Raw genomic sequence first — 16,891 nt, forward strand, 5'->3', positions numbered from 1 at the left:
CAAACGGTATTGTAATGGAATTACACTGCTACATTTCTGAAATATGTGAACCTCCTGTGTCATCATCCTTGTTCAGTGTAATTTGTTTAAAACTTTTCGAAGTATTCTTTCTCTGCTAAAGAGCCACAATAAATTCCACAAATCTGTACATGGAGTTGTCGATTTATGTACTACATGATGGGACAAATGATATAACCTTTGAATTGAATTGAGTTGAATTGAATTGAATTATGAAAATCGTCTGGAATGTCCCTTTAAATAGTCGTCTCACCTTACAACCTTACTGCACCATCCAGGAGAACTTGTGGAAGGAACCGTCTCATTCATTTCATTCGTCCCGTTGATGATGATGTCTCGCCGATGTCTGTACCCTGCCTCGTAGTGACTGGAACCAGCACTGCCAGCAGCACCCCAATCTTTTCTTAAACTGTGGTGGTCATAATATCCATCCCCATGTCCGTGATCATAGCCGTAGTCATGGACTCTGTGGTGGTGGTCGTGACCGTGACCATGATGTCCGTGCCCGTGCTTCGATCTCCCGCCGTGATGATGATGGTGATGATGGTGAGGTGATCGACCACCAGGTCCGTGACGGCTATGCTTGCTAGGTTTCCTGCCCTTACATTCGATGTGAACGATGAGTGCCATCAGCACGAGAAGCATGAGGTAGAATACTGTGCGCTTCATATTAGTGACGGTTATTACCTGGAATCATGAAAGGAAATGATAGCCCTGTTCTAATTGTTGTATGACATTTCTTAAATTGTGCATGCATGGATTTGTAACCTTCCATACATAGCTACTACTGTATACTACAGGCCACTTACCATCCTTGGGCCGCTGTCTCTAGCATGCCTCTGCTATTCCGTATGATTTCAAAGGGATAGTATAGTTTTGGTTGAGACCTGGCTTCAGATTTCTATTTTTTTGTGACATAATGAGAAACCTCTTATGAAATATGCAAGAACGTGTAATTTCAACAGGAATTCAACTTTTATTTGATGAAAATTGGTTTTTGAAATGGCTGAGATATCCAAAACAAGCGATACTATTAAATAAAAGGTAGGACCCACCTTTTATGAGGATCTCTTTGTTTTACTTTGTCTTTGGATATCTCAGCCATTTCTAAACCGATTTTCATCAAATAAACTTTGGTATGCTCGGTAACATTTCATGAGTGGTTCCTTAGTAGCTTGCAAAAATTGTAATGCTCAGTCCTGATCCCCGCCAATACTATGCCCTCCCTTTAATTATGATCCCTTTAATAAGTGCGCCTTTCTACTTGAAACATAAGTATTAGTCCCTACCCTGGCTGAATGCAGTGAGCTGTTTTGTGACCTCATTCTTACTCATCTAAAAAAAATACCAAAATACAAAACAACAACAACCACAAGAACAAAAATGAAACAAAAAACCCACATAACCCACCGACGCGTTGCGACGTGACTGTGTTCTACATTCTATAAACTATATTCAAGAATATTGCTTCGTTAATTTTCCATAAGATGTAATGGTGGCTCAAAGTCTGAATAATGTGCAACCATGTGCAAACGAAGTTATGATTTCTACAAAAATGACATTATAGTCATGTAACCATTCAACACACTATTTCATTAACTCTCTGAATTACAATGCACTTTACAAATTCCCTCAGAGTTAGATGATATATACATAATGGAAAACCATAATAGAAAACCATACATGGTTGTCCATTACGTCCGCGTCGCCCTGAAACAATTTTGTCTTTGTAGAGAGCGTCCGTTTAAAATGGATTCACACAATGGCGAAATAAACTACTAGTACTCTTTACTTAACAGTGAATCTGCCGAGCGAGCTCAATTACCATGATTACATGCACAGATATGAACTTAACAACCCTAATAGTACTCACGTTCGAATGGTGAATCGCAGTGCTGTGATAGGTATAAGATAACTGCACTGTACTCTGCACAAGTATGCCTATGACCTGTCAATGGTGCTGCGTGGTCCCGGGTTTGACGTGTTTGAAAGGATACTTTCATCAATGAGTCTCCCAAAATTTCCGCGGATTTTTTTCTGGTACCTGAGATGAAGCTGATGGATTGCAGAAGGTTGGCTTTTCAGCTCCATGTATATGTACTGCTTGCAACCCACGATCGCTTTTATGCACTTTGGAACCAGCGTGTAAAACAGCGTGAACCTAAACAAGTATAAAGTGACCCTGTTTTTCTACTTCTTTTTCCCCTCCGGACGTGAAGTCTGGTTTCACGCCGGAACTCGTTCCATCCCACTTCTGGAGATCATGCCCCAATCAGGGACAAGAGCTCATATCACGATTCACGATGAGTTTCTGTCTCTTTTTGTCATTTTTTTTTTAATGGCAACCCTTAAATGGCTCCGTCGCTTAGAAACCGGAACATCGATTACTTCCTAAATAGTCAACATACTTTGGCATGACAACAGTTAGAAATGTGATCACTATATTGTTTGTCGTTTGCCTTTTGCTTTTTCTGCTGCATTGATGCAGCTTGTTGCAAAATGCGTCATGACGCCAACAATAGGCTTTCCATGTCATTTTCAGCTAGTTTAAGCAATTTCTTGTTTATCTTATCGCTGAATTTAGAAAGTGAGGATTAATAGAGATAATGATAAATGAAAATCGAACCACCGCCCCCCCCCCCTTATTGTATGCTTATCATTCCTCCAGATAGTGAATCTTATGCTGGCACATTGCTTTGATGGCAGGTAAGTATCATAATATAACCCCCCTTGCAAGTTCCCATTTTTATTTTCGTTTTGACTGATCATAAAAAGAATACTCTAGCATCAGTCCAGGTGGCTACTAGCACATATGAAAATTAAAACAAAACGAACACCGTAGTCATGCTTCTCGTTGGTGTCCTTTGACGTCATTTTGCTCAGCCCTTTCTCCTTCTTTAAAATCTTTTTTCTTTTTTTTTTTTGCTTCTGTTGGACTCCTTTTTGTTTGTCAATTTCCCTCTCCCAGGAAAACCGTTTGGTGTTGGGAATTTACGAGTTGGACCCTTCTTGTGAGGTAATGAAATCTCTGCACTCTAAAAGATTCCGGATCAAAACTGACCCGGAACTGGGTCCGTTGGGGTCACACACCGTTCCGAGTCAAAAATGACTTGTAATTTGGTCATGAAGACCCGGAATGGGGTCACCCTGACCCAATTCATGACTCTGGATGGGGTCATATCTGACCATTCCTTGTCATTTCTGACCCGTGAACGGTGTGTGACCCCAACGGACCTAGTTCCGGGTCAGTTCTGACCCGGATTTTTTTTTAGTGTGTTATTATTTCTATGAATTCATTGCATTTTTAGACATTAATGAATGGAAGTGTTTCAGCCAGAGTTGTCCCGATTGTTTGCCGATTAAGCGATGTAAATAGCATGTGAAAAAATTGTTACATCAAGTTTTCCTGCACTTTATCTTTTAGAGAGGGGTTCCAACTAAAGCGTGTCCCGATTGTTTCTTTAAATGGAGTTGGTCACACAGGAATTTTAGAGATAAATCCAGACATTTCGAGAGAATGTAAACGTACGTTTCGGACAAAGGCCAACGAACACCGATGACGTTTGCTGTCATAAGGGCACTTTAATAGTTGGTTTATCTGTTACCCAAGAAATGTTATTCCGGAAACAATGATTAAAGTTCCGTTAAGTGATTACATAGAAAAGTAATTAGAGGGATGGTATAGTTTTGCCTGAGATGATGAATTAGATTTTGACTTTTTGCGAGATAATTACCAACTAATTGAAAACCAGTCACAAAACTCTCTCAATAGTTGCATATTCATCATGTTTAGATAACTGAGAAGGGCTGAAAACAAGTGAAACAATTTTATTTACATAGGAGAAATTGCTACATTAGTGGGTTATCGAAGGAAAGCGATTATCATGCCCATGTTACGCGATCGGGCCATCTCATAGTGTTTTGTATCTTGTGTTAAGGTCCTGTAAAATATCAACTATTTTAAAGCCACCAGAACAGTCTTATTGATATTTCGGCGATCGTTCCAGGAGGACACGTGAATAAGACTTGTCGCCATGAAAAGAAGATGTTCAGACGAATGGCAACTGCATAGGAACAAAGCTAACCTCATGTGCGGCCTGTACTATCATCATCTTCACTTAAAATAAACTATGTCATGCTTCTACATAATGCAGTGTATATTATGGTTTTGAATGATAAGCGCTAAAAGACTTTCGTTGAAAGTACAATTCCACAAAATAGTAAGGCTGACTTTAACAAGGTAAAATTGGATGGTCAATACTTCGTCGGACTCGAATTCAACGGGGAATTAGTGGAATTCAAAAATTAATCGCACTTTTCACGGGATACATATTAAAATGCTATTGGTCAAAACCAACCACGACCACAGGCAAATAAGAAATGAAGCGACAGAGTCATTACTTTACAATTCTCCCTCTGTTGTGTACACGAATGTATATCTATATCTATTTATTTTTCTACAAAATAAGTGAGCAACAACAACTGCTTTACTTTGAAACAGTCGTCAATGTTAATTAATGTCACCACTATAATCTTGTTATATGAAGACTGGATATTATTTTTCTTTTAACCTAATCAAGTAGGACAATTAAAAAAAAAATGCATTCCCTTACGATAACTCGAGATTTTAGAAATTATAACTCTCTTCATTCCCCTCGAATTTGAGCATGCGGTTCCGACTAAATCTAACCGTTTCTAAGTCTAACATTCCGTCACTTTCTTATGGCAGTTCCAATCATGATGAAACCTTTATCGTTCTGTTCACGAGATCTCTCTAACTAAAAACACTAAGTGAACATACTATAGAATTGGGAGAAAAAGGGAGAAAAAGCTTTGTCACCCACAGGCAACAAGATAATGAATCGAAAACATCTCCAAGAGAAGAAAGTTTATTGCTTTTGGTTTAGTTTTCCCCCTTTCCAGTCATGCCTGTTGGCAGCTTATAAGCCTTAGCTCGGACACATCTCCACAACGCCAAAAAAAAAAAAAAAAAAAAAAACAAAAAAAACTTTTGAGTCTAGAGCTCGGAGAAGCCAACGTTTACAAAATAGTGAAGTCATGATCCCGCTGTTTATTGCTACAGGATCGAACAGATTGTCAAAACTCGAACGGATATCCCAGGATTTCGTTTGATAGCTTCTTCCGGCGTTTGAATAAAGGAAGATGGTGCTCAATGATATCACACTTTTCCTTTCAAACTTAAATCGCATTTTTTCCCTGATACTTTTGCGACATGTGAGATCCTACAACGTCAGAAGAGAAATGCCTTCTATAAAGAAAAGTGCAACTGTGGGTGAGCACAATTTCCCATCGGTTCTCCGTTGGCAAGCATATTCACTGAGGCTTGATATTAAGCATACACAAAGATGCATGCCAAATATTAGTGTGATATGCTTGACAATTAACTACATGATGAGTTGCGCAATATTCAGAATCCATTTTGCGTATCATTGTTACCATAAGCATCTAAATCCTGTTGTCACTCATTGTTGTTCCAGCTTTTCTGCTTCTTTCACTTCATCCCACCATTATGCAAAATCACTCGGTTCATGTTCAAGTTTAGTTCAATAATAATTCGACGTTAATTATTCGGACACCACGATAGTAGTTTAACAGGGACATGACATTCACCTGTTTTGACACACATTAGCGCTGATGTGGTTCACAGTTGCAAATGAGGCAATGATAATGCTATCGTCCCATAGCCCTTTAAATTGATATTATACGAATCGTGCATGCTCTATCATGCACTACCGTATGCACCGTCCCCCCCCCCCCAAAAAAAAAAAAAAAAAATACAATCGGACTTTCAGCAATGACAACTTTAAAAATAGTGAGCCAATCAAAATGCAATTCAGAGTATCAAAATATAATCTATTGCCTACATCTTACAGAAAATCCCATTTGATTTGCTTCGGTGGCCACAGAGAAATGAAGATCTTTGTAAAGCAGGTCAAAAGTCGTTTCCCTCCAAGACTCTTAAGGAGACGTGTTGCCCATTGTATTCCCGCCTTACAACAGTACAAAAACGAATTTGTAATTATTGTGTTCTCGCAAAAAAAAAATGTCTCTTTTGAAAAAAAAAAAGGTCTCTTAAAAAAAAACCACCACAAAGTTAATTAGCTTGTTTCTTTTCATTGTAATATTGAACTTTATTCTCATTTTGCCTTTTTTGTCTTTTGTCTTTTGTCTTTCTTTATGGCAGTTATCAAATTAGTATGACTCCTAAATGTCCATGTTGTTCATAAGATTTGTTGTTGGACCAGGGCTTGATATAGCATCGTCGAACACCGCAAAGGTTGGAAAGGGCGGCATCACACTAGAGCAGATCGAGCCAACGAAATCTCAACGATTTCGAAAATTTGAAGATCTAATCCTATCAGCTGCTAACACCAGAACAGTTCGTTACATGTTTGATGTCCTTTGATCTCATTAATTGTTCGTAGGGATTCGCATTTATTATGGACATGTTCAAAATAAGCTCCAGTATCATCTTCGAATCCCTACGTATAGCTAATGAATACAAAGAACGTCAAGCCTGTCACGAACTATTCCCGTATAGCAATGGATCCGAACGTATCTTCACATTTCAGACGTCATTAGATACACTATCCCCCGTGACAAAATGCCCCCCCCCCCAAAAAAAAAAACAAAACAAAAAAACAAAAACAAAAACAAAAACAAAAACCCAACGACAACAACAAAAAGAAAAAAAAGGGGCACTGTTTCACCACACCCCTGGGTCTGGCACACTAGCTCTCCCCCGCTACCAAAGCCCCCCCCCCCCCCCAAAAAAAAAGGCACCGTCACACTACACCCCCTGTGTCTGGCACACTAGCTCTCCCCCGTTACCAAAGCCCACGCCCCCAACAACAACAACAACAACAACAACAAAAGGCACCGTCACACCACAGCCCCTGGGTCTGGCACACCCTTGTCACACCACACCCCCTGGGTCTGGAACACTAGCTCTCCCCCGTTACCAAAGGCTCCCCCCCCAAAAAAAAAACAAAAACAAAAACAAAACAAAAAAACAGAAAAAAGAAAAAACAGAAAAAAAAAGGCATCGTCACACCACACCTTCTGGGTCTGGCACACTAGCTCTCCGTTACCAAAGCCCCCGCCCCCAACAACAAATAAAAGCATCGTCACACTATACCCCCTGGGTCCGGCACGCCCTTGTCACACCACACCCCCTGGGTCCTGCACGCCCTGGGTCTGAATATTTGAATATTTGAAAATATTGAATCAAGATAAAAGTAACCGTACAATGATGTGACCTGTGCTGTGTTGTAGCACTGGAAGTTTGTTTATCACACCTGTATTGCGCATACACCTCCACTGCACATACATACTTTTACGTACTCTTTTCCTATTTAGTATACTTAAGTATATTCCAGTCTACTCTGAAATGATAAGTCTTAACAGCCGGTGTGAAAATTGAACTTTATTCTCATTTTGTGGAACTTTTTTTTTAGTTTCTTTTATTTAATGCAGTTTTCAACTTAACATGTAGCATGAATCTGTAAAATATCCTTTCTGTTACTAGAATTTATTGCTGGACCAGGGCTTCTTGGCATCGTCGAACATGTTGTCCCGCAGAGGTTGGGCATTACACTTAGAGCGCATCGAGCCAATGAATGCTCAACGATTTCGAAAATTTGAAGATCTAACGCCATCAGTTGCTGATACCAGAATAGTTCGTGACAGGTTTGACGTCTTTCATGTTCATTTAATAGCTTTTCGTAGGGATTCACATTTAGTTTGGAAAGTCGGTTCGAATATCTCTGCGAATCACTACGAATTGCTAATAAATACAAAGAACGTCAAACCTGTCACGAACTATCCCAGCATTAGCAACGGATGCGAACGTATCTTCAAATTCTAGACTTCACTGGGCATTTGCTGGCTCGATACGCTGTTGTCTGATGGGACCTGAAGACGAGGCTGTTGGGGGTGCTTCACGTGGTGCTGTCGTTGTCCGGGTAGACGTCTGAAGGCAGCAGGGACTCGTTCGGGTGGATTAAGAACCTGTCTCCAGAAAAGAAATATTTGAAAACATTGCATCAAGATAAAAGTAACTGCACGATGTATGTGACCTTGCATCACAAAACACGTCGCCACTTAGTTTGTGTGTGTGTTTTTTTAAAGAGAATTTATTTCAACAAAATATAGGTCCAAATGTGATCCTACATCGCAAAAAGTCTCTTTTGTGAAAACACCTGTGTACCACCTGTCAAAACTGTGCTGAGCAGGACTTCTAAGGAGAGTAGTAGTTATTTCACCATCTCTTACCACCACCTCCCTTTATAGACCTATTGCGTTTTAAAGCACTAACCTGTGTTTGCCATAACTGGAAGGGGGGGGGGTTCAGAAATAGGAAGAAAATGATTCAACGGAACATTAAATAAATTTTATGCAATCTGAACTGTTATGTCAGCGCTTAAATCAACTATTATTAAGCATACTGAACCCCCAGGTATAGCTGATATAGACAATATCACATCAACATAAAAAAGCACCCAAACCGAACAGGTCTATGCAGAGCTAGTATGCAGCGGGAACTTGAGGAACGTGGATTTTATTGTGTCCTCGTTAGATTTTATTCATTGTTAACCAGAGCTTTGAAACATCGAATGAATTTCATCTGGAGACAAACTTAATTTTGACGGAGTGGAAATTTTCTCAAATGGGTAGGCTTATATATGCTCATTTTAGTTAAACATAATTATGCACGATTTAAACTGATTTGCCTTCATATCCTCAAAACCAGTACTTGCATATTTTTGTTCTTATAGGAGCTATGTATTATATTGCTGCATTTGGACATGTTTTTTTTTTCAGTGCAACATCAATGTTCGTTACGTCAGTCCATCTGGCAAGTGTATGCCACATCGACACAAAGGTATAGGGCTCGTACTTCTCATACCAGATCCTTAACTAGGAGGGGGGGGGGGGATTCGAACGAAGGAACGAGCACGGCCACTTGAACAAATACAAAATAATAATAAGGGTGTTCTTTTCTCATAATGCGACAGAGAATTTCTTTTTAGAATTTCATGATATATTAATAGTATCATCATTGTTAAATGAAAATCCATACAAATAATCTTAACAGTTTGACCCCCCCCCCCCCCCCCGGCCCACTCATCCTTCGTCTCGAATCGTCCTGTCTTGAGCCATGACCCAAACTCGACCATGGATGTGTACCTGTAAGGAAGGGTTTTTCACCCCCTCCACCTATTTTGATTTCCTAGATTCGGATAATAGATTTCACAATATAATTTTGATCAGTAAACATGGCAAATAAGAAAATCACGCAACAAATGACAGAATTTAGGTTTTTTTTTCTTCTGCTTTGGCAATTGTATTTCTCGTCATCCTACTGAGAGAACACACATGGCGTTATCGGTGATATCTGCAACGTCACCAGTTCATTCACTGCCATTTATTTTGGGGTCATTCCACAAGACCGACATCCAGAAGTCATACACCCCATGAGATAGACCTAGGCAAATAAAGCCCATAAGTTCGACACTAGGTAAAAACAGCCCACGAGTTCGACAGATACAACACGGGCTTAATGTGTCGGTCTCGTGGGCCTTGTTACCTTAGTGTTGAACTCATTGGCTGTATGACTCGTGGGTGTCGGTCTCGTGACGTGCACCCTTGATTTTGTAATTACTGGTGAGTGCCATCCATCTCTATAGACTGAGTTATAATAGAGACGCACATGTCGAACTAGAGATGACAGATACACAACAGGTTACCCATTCACATGTCCCTTGATATTATTATTTTTTCACTAAAAGTGAGCACCAAATCGTTGAATTTCAATTCTCAAATATGCAGAATCCTCCTCTTGGTGGAGGGGGAATATCCCTCTTCCGTCTCTTCCCTTCTAGGTCTTTGCACTTAGCATTTTAGAGTTTCAATTAATCTGATCATTAAAAAGAAAAACAATAACAGAACTTACTTTGTATTTTTTTTTGACAACTGAAATAATTATATAAAATAGCCCAAGGATCGTTTTACTTTTTTGATGGGAAATATTCCAAGTATTCCCCCACGGTAATGTGCTCCAGATCGAAAATGCAAAAGCTTCCTCGTGCTGGAAAAAATTTTAAACCGATTTGTCTTCAAATCCTCTAAATCAGTACATGCATACATTTCTTCTTCTGCTCGGTTGTTGCGCCTACACAACTTGGAATAGCTTGATTAGAATAAAAAATGAGAAAATCCCGCAACATCAGTCATGGCAGTTACAGAAGTTTGTTTGGAACTTTTTTCTTGCAAATTAAATATTATAACGCACTTAACCCACGTATTGACTGAAAATTGCCCAAATATTCCACAAAAGTGTGCACCAGACCGTTAAGTTTCAATATAAAAAAAGAATGAAAAAAGCTTCCTAGCGTGAGAGGGGAATAACCCTCCCACACTCATTCATGGCTGGTACATTGTACGTCAATCTTCAAAGCCATTGAAAAAAAAAATACGTACCCCTAGTGGGTAAAGGTTTGGGAGGGGATTATATATACATATGATAATAATAATAATAATAATAATAATAATAATAATAATAATAACGATGATGATAATAATAGTAGTAGTAGTAGTAGTAGTAGCAGTAATGACAATGAGGAAAAGTGCTACTACGGATATAGATATAGGTGTAAATATCAAGAACGAGAAATACAAAAACGAAACCCAACTCTCAAAATACATCTGGAGCCTGAAAGACAAACGCGCAAACTTCACACTGACATGGGACATCCAAAAAAAGTCAAGCTTAACTCTAAGAAGGAGTGGCATGTGCAACCTCTGCCTCGATGAGAAGGCCATCATCATCCGAAACAAAATGCACTCAACAAAAGGTCCGAACTTATATCCAAATGCAGACACCGGAAAAGAAAAACCATCCATGCGTCAAACCGATCCACCGCGCCACATGAGCACAGAAACACACCACTTTGTCAGTCTGCCTGAAGATCGCGACAGCGTGAAACCGCCGGTAGCAGACAAGGCACCAAAACACAGGTACGCCTAATATGCTCTGCTTTACAGCATTGAGCACTTTTCGACCCTCAACAAACCATATATTCCCGACGGATATATACCCAACGGATATATATATATATAATGATTTCCTTTTATTAATATAAATGTATTCTATATCCTTGTAGGCGCCTGCATCCATTCCCAAGGAAACAAGTGGAAATCTGCAGAACATTTCACTCGTCTTTGCCAATTTAAACCACAGGGTACTTGGAGAGCAATTCTGACCCTTGTAGTGCGGATGCGGTTTATCTATCATAAGTTGAAGTGCTTTAGGACGAATTATATAATTCGTGCTTGCCTGTAACCGTTACTCTCGTAGAAAGTAGGTGTTGAAGAACGTGTCGCTTCGGTCACATTACCTAAAAGGTGTGGTTTATCATTCGTAATCAATAATGTGAAAAGACAAAATAATTACCAATTAACATTGCTTTATCATCACAACAACTTATTAAGCAGAAGAAAGTTGATGTCTTTGATTTAGGTCGTTGTTATCTTTGCGTTTGTGTGTTTGTAGCTTAAGTAAATAATTACTCTATTGTTTCTGTTGTTGATATTACGATGATGATTAATTATAATGACATGATGGTATTAATTACAATGATAGGACATATGATAATTATGATTAAGATAATGACAATAATCAGCATTGTCATTTACACTGTCATAATCATCACCATTGTCGTTACCACTACAAACTTTATCTCGAATATCAACCCATCTAATGACTAATCGAGCTTGTCTACACAATGCCCTTTGCAGGCGCACACAAATACAAACGCAACACACAGTAAAATCTCCATTTTCTCCATCATCATCAAAATACAGAAAAAATGAAACATGCGAAAGTTTACACCAGATGTAAATGCAATGTATGACATATAACTTTATTATACCTTACATCAAAATTGTGTTGTGGCAAGACGAATTCTAGAATCTGAGAAGTTGCTTTACACCCGATCCTATTTTTCATCGGAACGACATAATGATGAAGTTGGACCGTTTTCAGTTAGCAATGATTATTGAGAAATTGTTTAATAGTTGCTATCATTTTGCAAAAATTATGAGCAGACATCTGTATATACATATAAATACATAATATAAAGATATCAATTAGGAACAACATCTGCCAGAACATAACTCAAGAACATAAATCATGTCTTAATTTGTTTAAGAGAATTACACATCTTTACCGTTTCATTCCACCGAGTATTTACTTTGTTCGGCACTAATGCAGGAGATTAACACGAACACAACAGTGAGCTGTGATAGGCTAAGACTTTTCTCTTCAGATTCACCGAGTGTTTACTTTGTTCGGCACTAATGCAGGAGATTAACACTTTTGTCACTGACAGACAAACACTATTCAAAGCGAAATGCCATTGCTCTCGAGTCCTCTTCATCGTCACAAGTGGTTTCTGTCTATTATGGGTGAAAGCATTCCGCGTTGTGCTTTATATCAATCTAGTACCCATGGACCTTGGACGTGTGATGGACGGGAGGGTTGTCGTCGGGATGAAATTCGAGGTAACCCTCCCCGCTCTTTCCGGAGTCCCTCGCCTTCAAGCCAGCCTTGCCCGCGGTCAGATCTTCGTAGCCGTCTTCGTGGAGCGGCGCCGTGGGTTTCTTGTAGTGAACGGCCGGGGGGTGGCGGCGGGTGCGGCGGCGGCGGTGGTGGTGGTTGTCGGCTTGCAGAAGTCGTGATAGCGAGGTGGTGCGTCAGAAGAGTCTTTCGTGTGCGTAGATTTACCTGAAATCATTTGAATATTTACTTCCCGTTAAAACGAATGATAAAAAACCCTCCATAGTCACAACTACTATCAACAACAACAACGTTGTCATGATGAATATCTTCATCAGTTCATATGCTGTTTAGAAAACAATGAAATCGAGATTTGCGCTCTCACTCTCTCAAATTATTATGACGCTTTCTCTGCTGGAAGATTATGCACTGTTTTTTAAACCATCATTTATTCTTAATTTGTTAGTACGAATCTTAATTCAGAACGTTCAGGCACCCAATGACAATTTGCCATTTAGTTACTGTCAAAGAATGTATTGCGCTTATTAACAATGCGAACAAATGATGTATGATAATTGAAATCCATCAGGAAAGTACCCCGGAAAATGCATTTGAAAAGTACGATCGTCAAACGAGTCAATTCCATTCATGTTAATTTGAGATATTTGCTTAAAGCACCGAGGAAAATGGTAGGGCCCTATCATGATATATGGGATATTTTCAATCCTAAGTTAAAGAATATTTCCCTGTTCAACAGGTGAAGTATCAGTGAAAATGCTTCATTTTATTTCATCTCACAAATATCTGAAAACTGGGCCCGATTTTCATGTGTTGCGCGTTTGCTTCTGTGTCAAACTTAGCCTTTCTACATACCTTTGTCTGCTGGTGTTGTGTTTTTCTTCGACCTCGTGAATCTCCGCGTTGATATTCTGTCCCCCAAAAAGTAAAATAGAGAGAAGAGAAATGAAAGCAAATTGTTATTGCTTGGCGTATTAGAGGGACAAAACATGCTTGTTATTTACGAACAACCTCCCCCCCCCAAAAAAAAGAAAAACACGTTTTTCATTTATGAACAAACCTTAATACTAACATTTAAATCAGCATCTTGACTGTTGATAATCTACTTTGCCCGTGTTGTCAAGATTGCTTTACGTTATATCCCAAAACGAAAGAGCATTTTTAAAATTGATTTTAAGAATTAACTGTGAGATAAATGTGTCAATTTGCGTATTCAAAGAATTTTATACATATATAATGTAGGTATATATAAATATGTATGTATATATATATATATATATATATATATATATATTTGTATTCTTAAGTGATTATCTGTCATCTCTGTCAAAAGAAGGAAAGTTTGAATGGTACGATTTTTTGACGGTCGTTTTCCGGTACTCACCTCCTTATGACTTCCTTTCTTCCGCCGCAGAGGTAGACCACGACCCCTCCGATGCAGATACCTGTGATGAACACCGCCACGGCGACAATGACCACGGCCACGAACTTCTGCAGGGTATCATCCATCATCATCATGTCGTCGTGGGGAACGGGGTCGACGGTCGTCTCCTCGGGAGGAGCAATGATGGTTGTGGACTTGGAAGGAGGCGGGGGTGTGGTCCTGCCATCTGCGCGTGCGCAAGGACAGGTGGAGTGAAGGGTTTGGTTTGTGACGCTGGATATCATTTCAAGGTAAGAAAACATGCAGCCTACTCTGCAAATGCATACAGCTCACTATACCTGAGGATAATCCGCTATGCCCGTAAGGTAAAGCTTGACATTTCGCCTACGTTACCCTGGCAGAAGATCACTCACAGTTTATGTTATGAAATGCCATGTATAGGATATAGATAGTGGGCACGTAGTGAAAATCACGTAATCATACGTCACTAACAGATTGGCACTGGGTTAACAGTTTAGACATTCAGCAGTGTTTAAAGTAAGCCACACATTTCATGAAATGGGGAAGAGAGTTATTTCTAATGAATGTTTATTTCTTTGTCATATCATATATCAGTCGTCTTGCAGGGGAGGTTGCCTTTATCATAATTAACCCTTTGCGTCCCACATTAATTGCATGTCCATACAGGTATGCGTGTAAGATCTGCGCATATTCGACTCATTAGCACGAAAAGGGTTAGTGGTTATTTACGTCCGAAAGAGTAATAACTTACTTAGCGGCTCGCAGACGCCGTCAACCTCCATGAAACCCGGACAGCATTTCCGCACCTTGCCGTAGGCCAGTCTTGTCACTTGGCGGTACGCGAGTTCGTAGGCTAACCTGGTAAAACCCAAGAAACAACGAACATATTTACAGAGGGATTGCACATTAGACTGGAAGGGCGTAATGATTATAATCTGAAACACACTCACGAAAAAGAAAAAGAAACTCAGAAACAAATGAATATATAGCTGAAAAAACAATGCATTTTAACTGTCATTAATATCTTGCACTTCGATGAAATTAATGCACAGTGAAAGCATTTTAACAGACTTTCGAGGTGTGCAGTTGTTGTTATACCCACCTGTACTTTCTGCAGTGTGCTAAATGCAACCAGCCGCATCGAGTTCGAGTCGCAACCTTCCGCGTGGCTTTGTAAGATTCCTTCACAGTCAGAGTCACGCTGAAGAAAAAAAATGTCATAAAATTATCAAGTAAATGAATAAATAAAGAATAAAAATTGCATCACTTTAATGAATATTGCATATTTGATGTGGAAATAAAATCAGTTAAATATAAAAGATGGATATAGAAGATAGAAGGAGAAAAAATTAATGTGAAAGAAAATAAAAATTGCATCCAGAATCTCTATTGTATCGTGCTTTCATTGGTTGTTCACTGTACTATAAAGTTGGGTATAGGGAGTGAAATTTGGCATAACTACACTTCACGAGATAGAAGGGAAAGGATTGGAAAGAACAGCAAATAACAGTCATTAATAAGTCATGCATGGCTTATCTTTATCAAGTTCACGGAAAATGATAATTCAGGAGGCAAGCGATTAATATGTCTTACTGTTGGGTAGAAATGAGACTGTCGTTTAGCAGCAACGTTAAGTGTAGAATAACATACTACAGGCCCTGAAAGAGTAATGGTATAATGCCAGTTTCACTACCTGACGATCTTCGTGCATCGACCAGGCTCCAGGGATGGCGATACAGTAACCTGCCGCTCCTCACGATCGTGCTTGTTTGGGGTTTCGTGATCAGGCCCAAGGGTTACGTGATCGTAACCATGGTCGTGCCCTCGACCGTGTCCCGCTGGACCGTGGTCATGTCCTCTATGACCGTGATCATGTGTGTGATCGTGTCCATGGTCGTGTCTGCCAGGTCCGTGGTCGTGCCCTGCGGGACCGTGATTGTGCCCAGCTGGGCCGCGATCGCGGCCATGACTTCCTGGACCAGGACCAGCATCAACGGTGGCAACGATGACCACAATAAGTATGGCTGAGATTACGGTCAACTGAAGCCTCATTTTTTTGTTACTTTCAGCGACTGATTAAAACGGAGAGCAGTGAGGCCTAGATAAGAGAAAGAAACAAGGATGGGTGGGGGGGGGGGAGGCTTTAGTGAAATGTTCGAAGAGAAAACTCATCAGTGACTTACAAAGCTGTAATAGTAATTATGCAAGAAGGGCGATAAAAAAGGTCATTTTTTAAAACCCAAACGGATTTTTATTCTGTGCTTTTCAATCGTATTTGCATGAAAATTTGACGAAGAAAGAAGAAGATGTGAGCACTTCATTAGTTGAGAATAAGTAATGAAATGAACTGAGCCAAGAAAGCTTACAAACTATGGTGAATCGCCATCTTCATGACGCCCATAGGACCAGAAAAGTGGATAGCAATCATGATGACCACATGGATTCCGTAACACTAAATGCGCTGCGATCTTCGGATAAATACAACTGATGAAATACTTTGTAAGCTGGTAACCATGGACATGATGGATTTACAGTATTGTATCTCCATGCTGTAACATTGAATCAAGGTACATTGTGCAGAACTGGTTGGAGAGTTTACCTGCAGTTCGAGGAAGCTTGAAGTCTTTAAGTATTGGAGTCTTGGAGCAGGGGGACCGTCTTTCCGAAAGTGTTTTGGAATCGAGTCGAACGCAGCTAGACTCTGGACTCACTCACACCCAATCTCGTTTTCTCTGAGGCCGGAGACTCTGGTGCCATGACACCGTCAAGGTGGCGTATTTATCCCCAGAAACCCTTGGTATCCCGGTCTCATTGCAGACGTACACCGGATGTGATGCCTGCAACAATGCCAATCCGGAAGCATCGTCCCA

General features: G+C 39.9%; 2 protein-coding genes across 2 annotated transcripts in view; both read right to left on the reverse strand.

Annotated features, from left to right (window-relative positions):
* LOC139724820 (uncharacterized) overlaps positions 1 to 687 on the reverse strand; it is a 44,093-nt gene extending 43,406 nt beyond the window's left edge. The window contains exon 1 of the mRNA XM_071635945.1: positions 272 to 687. Coding sequence (XP_071492046.1) covers positions 272 to 687 — 416 coding nt within the window. The remainder of the gene's footprint in view (positions 1 to 271) is intronic.
* Positions 688 to 7,979: 7,292 nt separating this feature from the next.
* On the reverse strand, positions 7,980 to 16,073 carry LOC139724821 (uncharacterized). The gene is made up of 7 exons (XM_071635946.1): positions 15,715 to 16,073; positions 15,124 to 15,222; positions 14,773 to 14,879; positions 14,001 to 14,226; positions 13,472 to 13,527; positions 12,548 to 12,764; positions 7,980 to 8,049 (listed from the first exon to the last, which is right to left on the reverse strand). The coding sequence occupies exons 1-7, from the start codon at positions 16,071 to 16,073 to the stop codon at positions 7,980 to 7,982; spliced, it is 1,134 nt and encodes a 377-aa protein (XP_071492047.1).
* Between the last annotated feature and the right edge of the window lie 818 nt (positions 16,074 to 16,891).

The sequence above is a fragment of the Diadema antillarum genome, unplaced genomic scaffold (genome assembly GCF_040938485.1).
Source record: "Diadema antillarum isolate AM-2024a unplaced genomic scaffold, OU_Dant_1.0 scf00000231, whole genome shotgun sequence".
In the NCBI taxonomy this organism is placed as follows: domain Eukaryota; kingdom Metazoa; phylum Echinodermata; class Echinoidea; order Diadematoida; family Diadematidae; genus Diadema; species Diadema antillarum.

What these genes read in the sequence shown, in the direction of transcription:
- LOC139724821 (XM_071635946.1), bottom strand. Translation starts at nt 16,073, where the DNA reads ATGAGGCTTCAGTTGACCGTAATCTCAGCCATACTTATTGTGGTCATC. An exon ending in CGGCGTCTGCGAGCCGCTAA is followed by an intron (nt 14,227 to 14,772) that starts GTAAGTTATTAC and finishes GCGCACGCGCAG; the next exon opens with ATGGCAGGACCACACCCCCG. An exon ending in CACAACACCAGCAGACAAAG is followed by an intron (nt 12,765 to 13,471) that starts GTATGTAGAAAG and finishes GACTTCTGCAAG; the next exon opens with CCGACAACCACCACCACCGC.